The 17,954-nt window shown below is 39.8% G+C and overlaps 3 protein-coding genes across 18 annotated transcripts in view; all 3 read right to left on the bottom strand.

The window, feature by feature from the left end:
* Positions 1–2,803, bottom strand: part of kcnab1b (potassium voltage-gated channel subfamily A regulatory beta subunit 1b) — a 33,213-nt gene extending 30,410 nt beyond the window's left edge. The window contains exon 1 of the mRNA XM_070918196.1: positions 2,547–2,803. Coding sequence (XP_070774297.1) covers positions 2,547–2,803 — 257 coding nt within the window. The remainder of the gene's footprint in view (positions 1–2,546) is intronic.
* A 7,749-nt stretch (positions 2,804–10,552) lies between these two features.
* LOC139296018 (ras-related protein Rap-2b-like) lies at positions 10,553–11,433 on the bottom strand. Of its 2 annotated transcripts, XM_070918271.1 has the most exons (2): positions 11,103–11,433; positions 10,553–11,051 (listed from the first exon to the last, which is right to left on the bottom strand). In XM_070918271.1, exons 1-2 carry the CDS (start codon positions 11,235–11,237, stop codon positions 10,689–10,691), a joined length of 498 nt encoding a protein of 165 aa, XP_070774372.1. In that variant the 5' UTR covers positions 11,238–11,433; the 3' UTR covers positions 10,553–10,688. The 2 variants fall into 2 exon arrangements, with proteins under 2 accessions (XP_070774372.1, XP_070774371.1); XM_070918270.1 differs by having other exon boundaries at positions 10,553–11,433.
* A 2,932-nt stretch (positions 11,434–14,365) lies between these two features.
* mbnl1 (muscleblind-like splicing regulator 1) overlaps positions 14,366–17,954 on the bottom strand; it is a 39,603-nt gene continuing 36,014 nt past the window's right edge. For all 15 annotated transcript variants that reach the window (XM_070919226.1, XM_070919224.1, XM_070919223.1 and 12 more), the window contains one exon: positions 14,366–17,888. The gene's annotated coding sequence lies outside the window, so the exon portion shown is untranslated. The remainder of the gene's footprint in view (positions 17,889–17,954) is intronic.

Below are 17,954 nucleotides of genomic sequence, written 5' to 3'. Positions count from 1 at the left end.
AATTTCACTCGGGGGCGGCAAACATGCATGAAATACTGATGAGGAAGCTTGACTATGAATCTGACAGGAGGGGACAACATGAGAAGGATTAGACTGAAAATGCAAGGTCATCATCATCATCACCAAAACTGTCCTTCATCAACAGCACCAAAAACATCAATTTTTTTTCATCTGCTTATATTAGCACGTCATCCTCATCATCGCCCCATAACTACTGTTCCCAGTATCATCATCATTTCCACCACTACCATTATAACATTTCCCATTATCACGATCTGCATCATTATCAGGCCAGCTTCTGCCACGACCTCATCCCATTTTGAAACCAATGCATATGGTGACACTGATGAAAGCTGACATCTTTATTGTGACAACCCCTACAGATGCCTAGTGACCTTATGTGTCTGCCCCGCAGGCATATGGCCTCATAGTGGGGGTTATTGAATGAAAGACGGAAGTGAATGCAGAGCTATTTATTTCTAATGGCGAGGCACTCAGTGGTTCATAGACTCAGTATTGATGAAATGTTTATGTACTTGCAGAATTTCAACCTTAGGATAACTGGCTTACGGGCTCACTAGAGTTTTAGCCTAACCATGTGTTGGGTGTTTTTGAAACAAACCTATATAGGGTAACAGCTCATCCTGAATGCCCTGGGGAAAAGATTCAGTTCACGATAACACTAAAATAAAATACATCTGGCAGGTTAACAGATTAACAGTGTTACGTGTCATGCAGATGCAAAGCTATATACAAATCAGCTTCATTAATATGTTATCATTAGTAAGGTTATTGGTACAGTGCAAAAAAGGGTTACCATTAAAGACACAGTTCGACATTTTGGAAAATATGCTTATTCACTTTCCTGCCTAGACTCAGATGAGAAGATTTATACCACTTTCTATATTTGAAGTGAGAGCTAGCAGGCGATTATCTTAGTAAAGCTTCAAGACTGGAACCAGGGAGAAACAGCTAGCCTGGCTCTGTCGACTAACACCTCTAAAGCTCACTAATTAACATGTTATATCTCATTTGTTTAATTTACAAAAACAAAAATGTGAAGACAACAAGGAGGCACAGCGCCTGGCCAAGAAATAGTCCAACAAACCCTGTAAAACCACAAAATTGTCACTTTTTACACTTTGGTTTTTGTAAAACAAACAACATGTATGCTAGACATGTTGGGAAACACACTTACCTGCTTTCTTGCCAAGGTTTAGAACATAAGATTGATGCCACTCTTGTGTTTATTAAAAACAAGAAAGCTACCTCCAGCCGCTGGCTAATTTAGCTTAGTTTAAAGACTACAATAAGAGGCGGAACAGATAGTATGGCTGTGTCCAAATGTAAAAAAAAGATCCACCTGAACAGCACCTCAAGCTTGTTAATTTACGTGTTATATCTCATTTGTTTAAACCGTAAACAAACAAAAATGTAAAAACAGCAAGAAAGTCACACTGCCCAGCCAAGACATGGTCCAGTTGGAGTTTAGTAACTTTGGACAGAGCCACGTTAGAGCCCCTGCTTCCAGTCTTTATGCTAATTTGAGCTAACGGTCTCCTCGCCGTCACTTCAAGAATAGAAATGGTATCATTCCTCTCATCTAACTCTTGGCAAGAAAGCAAATAAGTGTATTTTCTTAAATGTCAATATATTCTTTAAACAAGTGATCATAATGAGACGTCATCGTTAAAAATGAATTTCATTCTCTTCATGTACAGTCAAGATACAATCCAAGTATAAAGCACTCTTAATCTATAATGTGGTAGATTTAGGATTTGGTATGATATAATGTACTGTGAACCCAGAAAGAGGAAAAAAATACTGGACTTTGGCAAATAATTTTCACCAGGCCACATATCCAATCTGGTCTTCACTGAAAAATTGTCACATTTCAGGAACACATAGCAATTCTGGAAAATGTCACTCCTTTTAATGATATAGCTGATCATTACTGCTCACAGCTCACTCTCTCAAATGTTAGCCCTATACTTCATTACTTATTCAAATCCTCAGTCTTTGCACAGGACTGAAACCTGCCAAAGCCACTGAAGACAGCAGTGTGTCTGATCGTGGCCTCATGTGCCTTAAACGCCAAGTCTAATTGCGGAGGGGAATTAGTGCCAGGTCTCGCTGTGCTAAGGAGGACTCTTCCTTATCAGGAGATGATGAAAGCATTAGGTATTTAACAGGACGGGAACCCTGCTGAGCAGAGTTAAACTTTAATCCTTACTTCCAGTGGTTTATAAATTATATAAATTGGAGTGAATTGACAAACAGGCTGCTTGTTTACCCTGATTGGGCTTAGACTAACCCTGTAACCCTTGAGCGGACCACAAAAGTTGCAGTTCATTCAGCAGAATACACATGATAAGCCAACATGATGCAAAATGTAAGTAATGCAACACTTGTGTGCTGTATATCTCCTTCGACAGGCTCTCTATCACTGTGTAAGATAATGCAGCTTGACTTTAAGGCTTTTATCTGAATGTACTAAATTTAGTTGAATTTTTAAGTGCACGCAGCCTCAGAACATAATATCCTACCTGTAGACCATGCTGACACTAGGTTTGGTGGCAGCCTGAAAAAAATGGCCGTGTACATGAAGAAGCTCCTCCAAACTCTGCTGCTCTCGAGGTCTGATGGCTTCGAAGCTCTCTGGAAGGCAGCTGGTGGGGCTCGAGGGGTACACCCTGGTTCCTGCCCCCTGCCTCTGCTGGCTGGAACTGGGGCAGCGATCCAGCCTCGGCCCCCCTCTCTGCCTGGGCATGGAGATCTCACTGCAGGCTGCCTTGAGATACATGTTTGGATCAACCTCGTCTCCCACAGGCTGACGGGACACTTTCTTTTGTTAGCAAATCCTTTTCAATATAAATGTCATCCTGTGGAGGGAATCTGGCCTAAAAACATCTCCATGTAAGTACAAAGCAATGTTGGTCATGTGGGACCACAGAGGATAGCCGTATTTGTTTGCTGAAGAGTTTTTGTCATGCCTAAGGCCAGCAGAGTGATTTATAGTAATACCCTGACATGATTTCTGTAGATATATCAAACAAAGTTCACATGTGCATGGACACAGCCAAGACAGCCAGACAAACAGGCACAGATGCACACAAATAAAATTAACATATATCAAAGGAGATAAGGGGGGGGGGGGGGGGGGGGGCAGAAACATCTCTGTGGGCCATACCTGTGATGTCAACTTTATTCTTAGATGATTGACAAATTAAAAGACAAAGGCAGCTTTTGTTTGAGCTCCCAGTGGCTCCAGCGAGAGAAGCCTGCTCGTCTGCGAGGCAAGCCGAACAAAGCCAGAGGGATATTTCTGTCTACTTGTCAGAAATATCTCCTTACATCTGTTGCATGTTACAGCCAATTCAAGCTGCGGCTGATAACGAAATCTGATCCACCTCTGCTCTGGTTTCCTTAAAGCAAATGATTAAATGGTGACAGAAACATACATGACAGTGATACTACTTCTGTTGAATTCAAAAGCAATAAAATGCCACCTTGCTCACTTCAATACACTCAAAGGCTTTGCTGCTACAGGCTTATATGGTCGGGTGTGACCAGGTAGTATATGGTGGTTAGTTAGGTAGCTAATGTTTGCAAACTTCAGATAATTTTTGATTGGAACAGACATTACTTAACCAGTCAGCTGATTTCATGACTCTTCTTTATTTATGCTACTGTACAGCACAGATAACAGATAACATTTCTGAAGTCAGACAAGACGTAAACATATTGTACCAGGTTGTGTTATGTAACTGCCACTTGGGGCTTTAGTGGCTGCAGTTTAGCAAAAGTCATAGTTCCAGATTATAGATTATTACTAAACTTTCCACTATCCAAAAATGTCTCATAAATCTTCAAGTTTAGGCTTTTTAGCAGGGTAAAATCAAAGCTTTCTATTATATATACTGTATATATATAAATACATTTTCTATTTGGTCTGCTAGACCAGTGGTTCCCAACCTTTTTCTTAAGGGACCCCTATTTTACCATTGTATATACACTGACGACCCTCACCGCCCCCACCCACATAAAAAGGGGAAAAAGTAGCCTACTTCTTTTGAAATATCTTCATTGTATTCATTGCATAAAAACCAATAACAGCACAGAGCACCACTGTGCTAGACAGATCTCTTATTGATAGATTATGTCACACATTGCTGTCACATACTTTATGCTGGTGTTTTCATATATCTATATGTCTCGTTATTGAAATTGATTTGCCTTTCTCTGAGCTATTTGTGCTCCTTGCTGAAAGTATGTTTTTATTATTAATAATAACTATCATATTTTAAATAGCTTCACAAATAGCTTCCTAAGACCCGGTTTTATAGCTGTCATTTTAAACAGTAAAAATATCAAAAACATACACTAAACTCCACATTACTTATTGTTTGGCTGTCTGCATTATTTGAAGGTGAGGGAGAGGTCATGTATAGTGGTAAAAAATCCACTGATGCCAAAATGTACATTATGTATTAGTATAAAGAGCATGTACATACAGTATACCTTACATATGAAGTTACATATGGGTACCCTCTTCTCTCTTGGTCAGTTGTACCTGCCTGCCCTCTTGTGAACGGAGAGGAAACAGCAGCCAGATCCAAGGAAAAATTCAGTTTCTCCATTCTCACACAGCATCAAGCCTGAAGAGTCTTTGTACATTTTGTACTTTGCAGAAACAATCATGAAGACAGAAGTGGATGTATCTACACACACACACACACACACACACACACTCACAAACCAACCAACAGGAACACACATCACTCATTCACGGACCTAAGCGTGTGAGTATATGGGCTGAAAGTGGAGATAAGATGTTGGGTGAATGTGGAGGAGTGGAGAGCACCTCTGTGTGTCTGCTGTGTCCTCCCACTCAGTGTGCAGTGTGAGAGGCAGACGCAGAGCATGTAGTCTATTTCAGTCCCTGGATATATGTGAGGTCTTTTCTTCACTGTTCCCTCCAAGACCAGAGTGACTCATCCACACTTGTACACAATCTGACTCCTGCAGGCAGCAAGGCAACGCTGCTAGAAAAATCAGACTGTCAAAGTGGAAGGCCGCTGCAGTCAATCACGTGCAAATGCCTCGACTTACTCTCAAAGACTGGCATTGTTACTGTTGGTTTGCAGTAAACATTTATCTGTATTCATGTGCAGTCTTATCTTCCTTGTACTCTCTGATGGTGCTTATTGTTTTGCTTTATGTTGTTTTATATTCAAAGGCATCTTAAACCTATCAGAAAACACCACTATTCAACTGGTTGCATTTTAAAAGGCTTAGTAGACGTAAAGGTGAAAGGAAAATAATATCCTCTTTATATCTTTATATGGTTTTTGTAAGGGATCATGACTGAAGAAAAATATTCATCTTGCGGCCCTGCCTTGCTGGAGAAACAGGTTTTCACTTTGAGGTAAGTGCAGGTGCATTTCCTCGTATTTAATTAATCTAGGGCATTTCCTTCTTTGTGTGATATATAAAGCAGAGTGGGGAGAGCTGATCGAGACAAACAGAAGAAACTGAAAGATGAAGACCTCAGTGGCTGTGCTGACTTTATCCCTCTTCTACCTTAGTGCAGCTGAGGTCCATCAGCTGGATCTCCGAGCAGCAGAGATTCCCAACATTGAGCCACCTTGTCCCTGTGCTGGTGACATAATGGAGCCAGGAAAACTTGTCATATTAAAAGAACTGGAGGCCAAAGTGAAAAACACTGAGAAACAATTAGAGGACCTGAGGGGACAGGTTCAAGGTAAGAACATACTGTTACAGGTTTTTACTCTGTCTTTATGTGTGCACCGTTTCTATTGTTATCAGGTTGCTTCAGGTTCAGCTAAACAAAATAAACATTATAATAACCTCCCGTCATCATGCAGCCTCTCAAGGTAACCGGGTGGCATTTGGAGCAGCTATCGGCAATGTTGGAAATGTTGGGCCTTTTAACGCTGAGATCACACTGACCTACAAGAATGTCTACTCAAACACAGGCGCATACAACCCTACAACAGGTAAACTTACCATAATGATGTGTATTCATGGATATATGAGTTCATCTGGATAAAATAGAAAGCACAGCAGCTTCTGTACTTAAAGTGGTATATGATGTAACTCTCTCTGTTGATCATCCACAGGTATTTTCACCGCTCCAGTCAAAGGAGTCTATTATTTCAGCTTTTCTGGCCATAACTTGTCATCTAGACCAATGGGGCTGTGACTGATGAAGAATGGAGCGCAGATTGTTACTGTGTACAACCATCCAGCTGGAAACCGCTACGAGACAGCAACCAATGGCATGACTCTGCAGCTTGAAGTGGGAGAACAGGTGTACATGAGACTCCGGTCAAACACCTGGATTTATGATAATGGGAATAACCACAGCACCTTCGTTGGCCATTTGTTATTTAGCCTGTAAGTGAAATAAAGTTCGAATAAGCAAAAAAGAGAAGGCTTTAAAAGAGGCAGAAACAGGGGCAGTGAGTAAGGATGACAATCTTCACCCGCAGGCAAATAGTGAAGAGACGGTTTATCAGAGCTTTATTGTTGAAAAACGATTGCTGTTGATGATAGCTTGATAAATCAATGTAAATATAAAAATATAATGATTCCTATCATGATTATAAATAGAAACATGTATATTCATTGACATTATGTTTGCCTTTATGAAGTGTTTTATATTAATAAAGCTAGAATGACTCCAGTCTGAAATGTGAAATAGTGCACGTAAAACCAACAAAAAGTTACTGAACTTAACTCCTTGTAAAACCACAACTTGTCATTTTTACTTTCACGGAGCCAGGCTAGCTGTTTCCCCCTGTTTCAGGTTTTTATGCTAAGCTAAGCTAACCGGCTGTTGGCTAAAGCCTTATATTTACTGGACTGATACGAGAGTGATTTCGACCTCCACATCTAACTCTCAGCATGTAAGCAAATGTGTATTTCCCAAAATGTCCAACTATCGCTTTGAAGTACAGACATGAGAATGTCTTCAAATCTAACTTCTATTCTATTCCTTTAAAATTGACAGATAGACAGGTAGTAATGGGTGAACACACGACCTCTTGTTCTATATGCGTCACTATGCGTAAACTATGTGCAGGTGTCATTGAAAGATAAGTACACTATCTTAACTTTGACTCTGGGAAGTAGCAAACTTCTTGTCCCTGTACTGCTTCTTCCTCTCTATGCAGTCACAGATTATTATTATTGCAAAACCTCCAGTCAAGCTTTACATACTGGACATAAGATGACAGATGATTTTCTCACTTCCACATTTTCTGACATGGTAAACACATTCTAGCTGCTGAGGTCAGACTGTGTGTGTGTGTGTGTGTGTGTGTGTGTGTGTGTGTGTGTGTGGTCAGCTGTCACGTTGCTTTGAGTTCATGTGGTTCAGCGGTTTAACAGTAATAATAAATGTCTACAGTGAGAAGATGTTTTAGGAAGAGGTGTCTGCAGTGATTGGAAGGTGGCAGTGTTTTAAGGGACGTGATCTCTTCGGATGTTACCGTTTCTTTCTCAGGCTCATAGATAACCAGCCATGTCAACTACTGTAAATTGGTGTCATATGATCTTGCTGGCTTCTTTGCTCAAATCAAATCACACGGAGCCATTGCATGCAACACAAGCCACACAAGTGAAATCCATTCATCCTTTTCCCACCCTGTCCCTCTCCTTCGTTTTATATCAAATGCTTCATTCTTACTTTGATATTTCTGTGCGTGAGGCTTGGCTCAGGTTGAAAAGACTAAAGAACATACATCTCGGAGCATTACATGACTGGGGTCATGTCCTCGGTCACGGGTACCCGAGGGAGGACAGGCTGAGCCAACGCAAACCATTTATTTCTACATGGTTAAGAGGAACTGTGTGTCTGTTTCGACATTTCATAGATCTGAGGTGAAGTTACCGCAACACAGGAAGAGCCCTTTCACCCGCCCTTCCTTTCCTCTACACACTAAAAAAGCCCGACGCATCAGTGAGCTGTGGTTGAAGATGTTCATCTTTGGAGGTTTGCTGTAATCTTTGTGTGCATGAGAAACTTCAGTTTCATTCATTTAAAAAGTAATATATTTTCACAATCAAATATAAAGAAGGCCACCTATTCATTCATCAATAATCATTCAGATGGCATGTATTGGTTTTTAAACTGCGGGACCTCTGTTTACATTTAAACTGACTGGGCAAAGGCAGATGGAAATCTTTTCACATGTCAAACTCTTCTGGAGCTGAAGAAATGTAGCTTTTGAGTTGAGTTGAGTTGAGTTGAGTTGAGCACCTTTTTTCATGTGTATGAGCCAAACAATGAAAACAAAGATGCGGGGTTTCACAAAATGCAGGTATGTGGGAGTTTAATATGGCCAAAATAAAACTGGAGTAATTTGCAGTAATAGAAAGTTGGAGATGGTTGTTAGTAAATACCAGTAACCTCTAATGAAAGGACTTTGGAGTTACGAATTATTGCAAAGTGCTTTAGAGTTCTAGCTTAGATAACGATGGCAGTTGCAGCTACTGCAGATGGTCGCTATGAAAACAAAGTTGCTGCACTCAGTGAAGCAACCTTTTCTTAGTACATAGTGTGAGCCTGTCCTCAGTTTGAATCTGGTAATCTGACCATGAGTCACTGTGGTTAGAGGGACTCTGGAGGCAGCAGCACATTGGTCAGTCTGAGGAATGGCCGACCAAATGCCAGTCTACAGTACGTATGGCTGATTGAACTTGGCTGCAGACACAAAAAGCCCTCTCTGTCCTCCGCTCCACTGCCTCGAAAACATGCGGCGGGAAGAGGGGAAACAGCTCTCCCCAGCTAAACACACTGACTGGAAACCCTACCCACTACCCAAACAACTGGACTGAGGAGTTTCTTTATTCACGTGGGCCACGATGTCCATGATCACATACTTAATTATACTCACTTGGTGCTGAAGGCTTTTCGTCCCCATATGAACAGGAAGCATAATTTTTGTAAACAAGTGTCAATCTAGTGCCACATGATAACTAAATACCAAGAAAAGCAAAAAACAGCTCATCTGAAACAGTGGGAGGGCTGCAACTAATTATTTTCATTGTTGATTAATCTATCCATTTTTTTAGTATATAAGATGTCCAAAAGTGTTGAAAAATACCCAAAGTGATGTCTTTAAATTACTTGTTTTGTGCAACCAACGGTCCAAAACCCGAAAATATTCAATTAGTAATGATCTAAAACCGAGAAAAGCAGCAAATCCTCACATTTGTGAAGCTGGAACTAGAAAATGTTGAGAGATTTTCCTTCATATATTATTTAAACTATTAGTTGATTATCAAAATCAAAAATTGTTTGACTAATTGATTGTTTCTGCGGTAAAATTGTTTACAGGGACAATCAAATTCAAAGTTAAGTAAAATGCAGAGACTTTATGTTATCAGCAGAGACAAGCACAGCACACAGTGTTACGTAAAATGCGTTTTGTATTACAAGTCCTTTAAACTGACAGGTGGATGGCAGAATATTTGTCCAAAGGGAGAATTACAATTACGTTAAGTCAAAAAAAAGTCACATTTTTAGAAAAGAAAAGAAAAATTCTAGATAATACAGACATGGCTTGCCATTCACTGAACCAAAATCCTAGTAGGTTAAAGTTACTCTGTAGTTCTTGTTGGGACTAGTACCTCGAGAAACGGCCTGAATCTGACCCTGAAACAGCAGGTCTGTTACAAGCTGAGCTTCCTGACAGTAAAATAGGAGGAGGCTCTTCTCACTTTGACACCAAATGAAGCTAGAATGTAAACTGAAAATTACCAAAAAGTTCTGATTGCCATCAAGACGCACTGCAGAGGAAGAAGGGCTCATCAGTTGGCACAGTCACAGGAGTTTTCTTAGGAAGGCACTTGACATGGGGTCGTGGCGTTCCCCATGCAGCGACAGCAATGCACTAAGGTCCTTGTTGGTGCACACTGAGGAGGAACACCGTCAGCTAAGTGCAAGTTCCATGATAAAATCCACTTTCACCAGACTGGAGAGGGGAAAACAAGAAAAATATGTAGGCGTAACACAACTCCACCACAGCCCACAGCTTCAAACACAGTATCTCAGAGGGTGGGTCTGCGCCTCTTCATCACACTTAAAAATAAATCGTGGAGATCGGATTTGAGTAACCTGTGCAAGGCTTGAGTGGTGATTGATACGTTTAAGAGCGATTCTAAACATTTCAGGTCTCTTGCTTTTTTATTTCAGCCAAAAAATACCTTAAAAAGTGACCCAGCTCTGCCTGGGATTTGGCATAATCCCCTCCCACCACCACCATCACCTCCACTCTCCAAGACAGATGGACCCAGAAGATGCAACAGTACAACTCAACAAATAAAACCACAAAAAAAAAGAAAAATAATAACCAGAAAACAGGTGTCTCTTAGGTTTCACAATAAGACATTCCCATTGAGGCACATTTCCAGAGAAGTGTCATATACAAAGCTATAAAAAAATCCCAAAAACATTCAAGTACTTTGTCATGTAAACACTTTTTCAGACTATTATACATAATCGATTGTTGTCGTCATCGATTTTTGTTTGTGTGCAACAATAAGACAACAGTGTGAGGAGAGAGAATAGTTTTGCAAAAAGCCTGCAAGACATGTTATAAGCTCAAATTCAGCCCGGATGCACTGTTTCTGTATGCTGTTGTTGTTGTTGTTGTTGTTTAGAGCAGGACACATGAACAACACTGGTCGCCACCACTGGGGACAGTTGAATAGTTCATCTGTCTGACTATCTCTGCAAACAGTTCGTCGACTGATCCTTTATTTTTGGCTGAAGTTTCCATAAACGGGCAGTTCCAGTCCTGGGCCAGCGCCTTGCCTTCCCCGGAAGACACCTCTCTCTCCCCCTCCAGGTCCACCTTGTTTCCCACCAGGATCATGGGCACCCTCTCATATCTCTTCACCCGGATGATCTGGTCTCTCATCGGCTTGATGTCCTGGAAGCTCTGCTGGTTCACCAGGCTGTAAACCAAAATAAAGCCCTGCCCGTTCTTGATGTACAGGTCTCGCATGGAGGCGAACTGCTCGGTCCCGGCCGTGTCCAGGATCTCCAGCACCGACGGGGACGAGTCCACCTCGATCTCCTTCCTGTAGAAATCCTCTATCGTGGGGTCGTACTTCTCGATGAAGGAGCCAGTCACGAACTGAACAGTCAGCGCCGATTTGCCGACTCCGCCCGACCCCAAAACAACCACTTTGTACTCCCTCATGGCTGGGGGGTGGGAGGTGGGGGGGGAAGAGGAAAGAAAAAAAAAGCCAGGCAGACACCTCCTTTTTTCCGCGGCGAAGCCTGCTCTCTCTCTCCCACCCGCTGACCAGCCCCGATGTTTTCAAACCGAGCAGGCTGGGAAGGGTACCCTGTCGCTCGGATAGGAGTCGAATCCCACGCCGGCAAACACTCCTAGCCTGCTGTGCGACGGCCGCGGGGTGGAGATCCGAGGAGATCGACCGCTCCTGGACATCAGCGTGGTGAATTAAAGCACATTTTGATCGCACTGTATTGTGCAACGCTGCTGGGAAGCGTGATCGTTTCTCCCCTCTTGCATGGCGTTTCCTGCCCACATCCTCAGCGCGTCAAACGCCGAGGCTCAGCTCCGTTTTCTTAAAGGAGCCGTCACCCGAAACCCTCAGCCGGAGCGATCAGATGACCGGACACAGACCGCGGCCGCGTGCGTGTCTGTCAGTCTGTGACCTCTGCCCTCTTTACCTCTTTACTCGGCCGCGGTCATTGCTCTCAACGAGAGGCTGTAAAGCTGCACACTGTCCCTGTAATCATGATGAAACATAAACATGTATACTAATGAGGCCATTCATTACCTCGTTATTCAATTGACATATGTCAGCTCACTTATCTTCATCACATGGGCCACGAGGAGTCTCAGACCCTGTGCTTGAGTAAAAATACTAACACTGCAACATAAAGGTAAAGTAGCAAAGTACATTTACATTTACATTTAACAACTTTGAGGCACTTGTACTGTACTTCAGTATTGAAGTTTTATGCCTCTTTATACTTCTTCTCCATTCCATTTATTTGATACCTTTAACTACTAGTTACTTTTCAGATTCAGATTAATGATATAAAATATAATCAACTAATAAATTATGATGTATTGTAGGTTATGATAAGACTACACAGCAGTGGTAGTAGTATTATGTAGTAGTAAGCCCCATCTTTACCAGCTGCAACATTAAAATGATGCAAATGTTTTTGTACTTTCACTTAAGTGACATTTTGAATGCATGACTTTTTCTAGTGACTGAGTATTTCTGTGCTGTGTTGTATTTATTAGTACTTCTTCCACCACTTACCATTACAAGTAAAAGTACTCCATTGAAAGTGTCTGTAAGTCAAAGTATTAACAGTAGTACTCATAATGTGAGTATTATCCTATCATACATTATATTATTGGATTATTATTACTGATGCATTAACATGTACAGTTTGTAGCATTTTGCTGCTGCAGTTGGTTCAGGTTGAGCTAATTTATTTTATATACTGTTGGCTAGTTTAATCTAGTATTATACACTAAGTATATATGTCTAAGTATTATATTTAACTCTGAATTGTAGTGGAGTGTAATTATAATGTAGCATGACATAGTACTTGAGTAAATGTACTTATTTGCATTCTTCTACTGACATGGGCAGTTTTCTTTCTTCCTCTTCCTCATGTTTGAAATGCAACAGGGACAATATTTTGATAGTTTGATAATATCTGCAAGCTTAGCAGATTGATTGCTGGTTTTCTTCTCATAAACCATGGCACTGTAGGTACAGGGCAGAGGTGAGTACTGGGTCTGTATTTGTGTTGATCATTTTCTACAATTGAAGGTGTTTGAATTACAGTTATAAAGATCTAATACAGATGTGTTACAGTTTGTCTTTGTTTTGATGAGACTGTATGTAGTTCTCGGTTTGAGTGTTTCCAAATGATGTGTGAAATGATCCATGTTGTGTTCCCACCAAATGAGTTAAAAAGAAATGGTCACAGAATAAAGAATATTGGGTTCTTTAATCTAAATGTAGCCCAGAATCTGTAGGTTTATTGTTCTTGAACTGTTGTGATAATCTGATCAGATCATCTGATAGATGACACATGGCAACATCATGTCCACATGCACCATGGTGCGACCCCTGATGTCATCCAAATGCAGTGGTGGAATGTAACTAAGTACATTTACTCAAGTACTGTACTTACGTATAAATTCAAGGTACTTGTACTTTACTAGTATTAACTAGTATTTCCATTTTATGCAACTCAATACTTCTACTCCACTACATTTGTCTGAAGTCACTAGTTACTTTTCAGTTTACAATTTTTCATACCCTTCCCGTCCAGTGAAAACTATGTGTCTCCACTTATTTGTTGATTTTTAATTTGAATTGTTATGATAAACTGAAGGATTAAGTGTTCTTTTATGGCTCTCAAGATATAAGTTAAACTATTTAAAACCCCCTTGGAGCTTGGCTGGAAAATGCCACAAAGCTGAAAACAGGGTGGTTTTTCTGAGCTCATGAAAAGTTGACTTTTTAGAGATATGTGGTTCTCACAAGACAGCGACGCTACAAACATATGAAGATAGAACATGATGCACTGCAGTAGATTAAACTACCCGACTGTATATAAAGTAGTTAAAATGAGCTCAACCATAAACAACTCCAGCAGTAAAATGCTACATACACATAAATTCAGCAGCAATATTATTCCAAAAACATCCTGTATCATAGTATAATGACAGGGACCATTTTTCTGTAGAATGAGTACTTTTACTTTTGCTGACAATACTGTGGAGTATTTTTACACTGTAATATTGCTACTTTTACTTAAGTAATAGATCTGAATACTTCTTCCACCGCTGTCAAAATCTTCCATGTTCATATACAGTACAATGGCTGGCATGTTGTGAGCTCATATGGGCTTCATCTAACTTTTTTTTATAATCAGTTCTGACCCAGATAACGCACACAATCTCATGAAAATTGCCCTGAGCACAACCAGTTTAACCTCGCACATCTGTCGCACATCAGTCTCTGTGGAGCTGCTCCAGTCTTGCTGACTCTGTACCCTGGTGACGATGACTGCTCGAGGTTGAAGTTCAGAAACAATATCGACTACACTGTCCTAGATTGTCCCCTTCACATATGAATTGGGATGAAACTAAATAAATACTTGCATGTTTACCTGCAAGATATAATTTCAGCAGCAAAGCATCAATGTTTACGTGTTAATAAATATTAAGTTGAATTTCAGATCCACTCCTGTGAATATCTGGACTTTAAAGCACGTTAACTTGACTCACACATCCAGTACACACAGAGGCGGTGACCACAGAACTGTTGCATGAGCAAATCAAATATTTGTTTTATTCAGATTTTTTTCATCCATACAGCAAGAGTCAATTATGGCAACAATAAAATGTGCATAAACAAATCTGAAGACAGAATAGTACATTATTGTGTGGCAACTGTTAGCAAATACGTAATTGGTGGTTGCACTTACAAGTAAAAAGCAGTCAAAAGCGTACATGTGCCCTCAGCAGGGAAGAGAAACCTTGGTTCCAGCCAGGAGACTGAACATCTGGCTTCGAGAAAAATGGTGCTTTGGTTCTGTAGCGACTATACAGCAGCCTCAAGTCAGAAACATTGTTGACCGGTGACTGTTACATTCATTTCAAAGACTAATTTGCCAAATATGCATTTGGTGTGGTGAGCCTTCACCTGCTGAGTGCACAGCTATGATAGCAGGAACAACTTCCCGTGAGTCAGTGTCCACTGTAATTATATGGCTATGAGAAAGTATCTGGGGTGGATGAGTGCTAATATTTTATCATTCTTTAAATAACATGTTTGCTTGGAAAATATTTTATCACACAAGAGTAAGATGACTTGTTTTTGAAGTATTATTTCTCCCCACTGTGGATGTTATCTACTGTATGTATTCTTTGAAAAGAAAAAACAAACATATTATTGTGTATTCTGTAATCTGAATGTGTTAACTTTCATTATATATCTACGCAGTTTCTTTTGTTTACATGTTTGTACTTTTACATGCAGTCAAATCAAACTATTATAGAATAAACATTTTGATAGTTTTATGTATCAACTGTACCATGGGAGCAGCAATACTGCATGACCAAGTCCAACAAATGATATATGGACATCATTGGATATGTCATCCTACAGGAGGGGTGGAGTTAGCATGACATGGGGATTTCTAGTCCCCTAAAACATTCCCTGGCAATACGAGCCACTGATAAAATAAGACAAAAAGCGCATAGCTTTCTCTGAATGCATTGGCCAAGAAACTAGTGCCCTTCTTTGCAAGCAATTTGTTTTAGCTGGTCTTCTAATTTAAGAATTTAAATTAATCTAGCAAAATTCCTTATAATTATAGATCTTTTTTTATTCAAAATAATATCTCAATATGATACACATTTTTTTCTCTGTTCATTTGACTATATACAGAAGTGCAAAAAGTCAACCTTCGTCCCTTAGGTTTAGAAGTCATCATCTGCAGCATTTCTGACTTCTCCAGTTCGGAAAAGTCTTTGCTTTCTCGCTCCTAATCTCACATCCAAACACCCGTCAATCTCACTGCTCGTTTTGGCCTGACATTCAGGGCAAACTTAAGAAATATTCAAAACAAAAGTACATATCTTTTTTAAATGGATACAGTAGAAAATAATTTTTACTCTAAAACATGGACAATCTATATTTTTCAATACAATATATTTTCAAACATGATCTTGACATGTTACAAGGAAAATTTAAGTTGTTTAAAACATTAGTTTTTTGTCTACTCAGAGATGCTGCGGTGGCAGCAGATTAATTGATCTCATTCCTTGTATCAAAAGTCTCTCATCGACAAAATTAACTGATAATGTAACATCAACTGAAAAAGACATCCAGCTATATGAATGAAGTGAATATTTAAAACTGACTCAACACATTATCATTTATATGGTTTTGAAAAAGTTATGAATGTCATACTACCTCAAAATCTACAACGGCTATATCAATGTTGTCAAGTAATATATAGTAAGGCAAAAAAAAGAAAAATCTACATCTACATATCTCAAATAGATTCAAATCCTTAAGTAGTACATAACACATAAGTTCAATGAAATTTAAGAGAGTAATTGTTACTTTTACATAGAGAGAAAGAACAAAAAAAAGATCATAAGCGGCACGTGACAGAACTATAAAACATCATTGGTGTTCTTTACCTGCATGGTGATTGAAAGTACATTTGATTGGGCTGAGACCCATTAATTGTAATCTAAGGCTTTGTTAGGTACATTACAATCGGTAAAGACAAACTACACACCTCTGTGAAAACAGAAAAGGGAACTGATCATAAAACTGAGAGATGAATGAAAGATGATAAACATGTTTCCTTAATTGTTTAAGCCTCTTGAGAGATGCTTCTGTAACCCTTTGTGACCACGATGAGAGAAAAACTGTGCTTTGGTTTCTGTAGTCAGATGTTCAAATGGATGAGAACTTTCATGTTTTTTTTGGAAACACAAACACATAATGTGTTGTATTTCCTCAAAAGTGAAAGTTCACTTGGCATGGGTTGGTGAAATTAAAACAGGGTGACCAGACAAACAATCATTCAAGTGCACATGTGGTTTAAATGACCTAATAGACTTTCGGGTCTGTTGTTTTGAATTTCCATCGACACATGGCTCAACAGCGCTTCTTGCGGACACAGTTTTAGAGTCGCTCCTCTTTACAAGAGGGAGAACAGTGTAACACAATGTCAATTGAAGCTACACCCTCTACTTCACCAGGCTTTAGAGTCAATGGACTTGAGCAACAACTTAATCCCAACAAACAAAAACAACCCTAGTCTATGAAAAGAGGTATGACAAACTTTAGAAAAACCCTCCATTTCTGATTTTAAAAGAAAAAAACATCAAAAATTAAAAACATTTTTTTTTTTGCAAGAACCCCACTTCTAAAACTGATTAATTAGTGAAATGAAAACAAAAGTAAAAAAAAAAAACACCCACAATGGAGATTCCGAAAACAAAACAATACAAAAAGAGCCATACAAAACTTTTACCTTCGGTAAACAAATAACACTGCTGAGATAACACTCTGGTTTTAGCTGTATGGCCTTGATGGCACATGACAAGGTGAGAAAAGCTAGCCTGGCTGTGCTTTCAAGGTACACAGGTATGTTGGTTTACCCAGAACATTCATATGTCCAAGACCCTCATTTCAACATCTAGTTTCACTAGTAGCCGTAAAAACACAATACTGTACATGCCTAATTCTTTTGGCAAATACAATTACTGTTAAAATCATTGTGCCTTTCAGATCTCAATTCAAATTCAAGGTGCATGTTTGCATTTCACTTGTAAACTATGAAATATGGCTATCAATTAAAAAGAAATAATAAAGCAGAACAAATAAAAAAGGAAAGAAAAATCTTGGTCTACTAACGTATCAGCACTGGATGTTGCTTCATGCAACCACGCTCTTGACCTTCTGTGCGTGCAGTAATGATGATAATTAGAACAAATTGAGTGCTATGATTTAGTCAGACACAGAGGTGTAATGTGAACGAATCCCACAGAGGGAGATACGCACTGACCCCGGCACCAAGATATCCTCTTCTCTCGGCTGGACGTTGAATTTGACAACAAATTCTTCTTGACATTGATATGTGGGAAGATGGCACAGATCATGTTTGCACCCTTGATGTTTACACGTGTGATGAGGCCATCGTTGTGGACCGGCTAAGAGATGGCAGACCCTCCTTGTCCCATTGCTTGACATTCTGAAGGTTATGTACATAAAGGCTGAACTCTTTTGGCTTGGACGGTGCCAGCACACATTCATTTGATCTGTAAGACATGACCAGATTTCACTTGAAAAAAACAGCTACTGACAGAGACAGATGTTGTTCTCTA

The sequence above is a fragment of the Enoplosus armatus genome, chromosome 14, assembly GCF_043641665.1.
Source record: "Enoplosus armatus isolate fEnoArm2 chromosome 14, fEnoArm2.hap1, whole genome shotgun sequence".
Lineage (NCBI taxonomy): Eukaryota > Metazoa > Chordata > Actinopteri > Centrarchiformes > Enoplosidae > Enoplosus > Enoplosus armatus.
The sequence above is the reverse complement of the archived record's forward strand: the minus strand, read 5'-3'. Positions and strand labels throughout refer to the sequence as shown.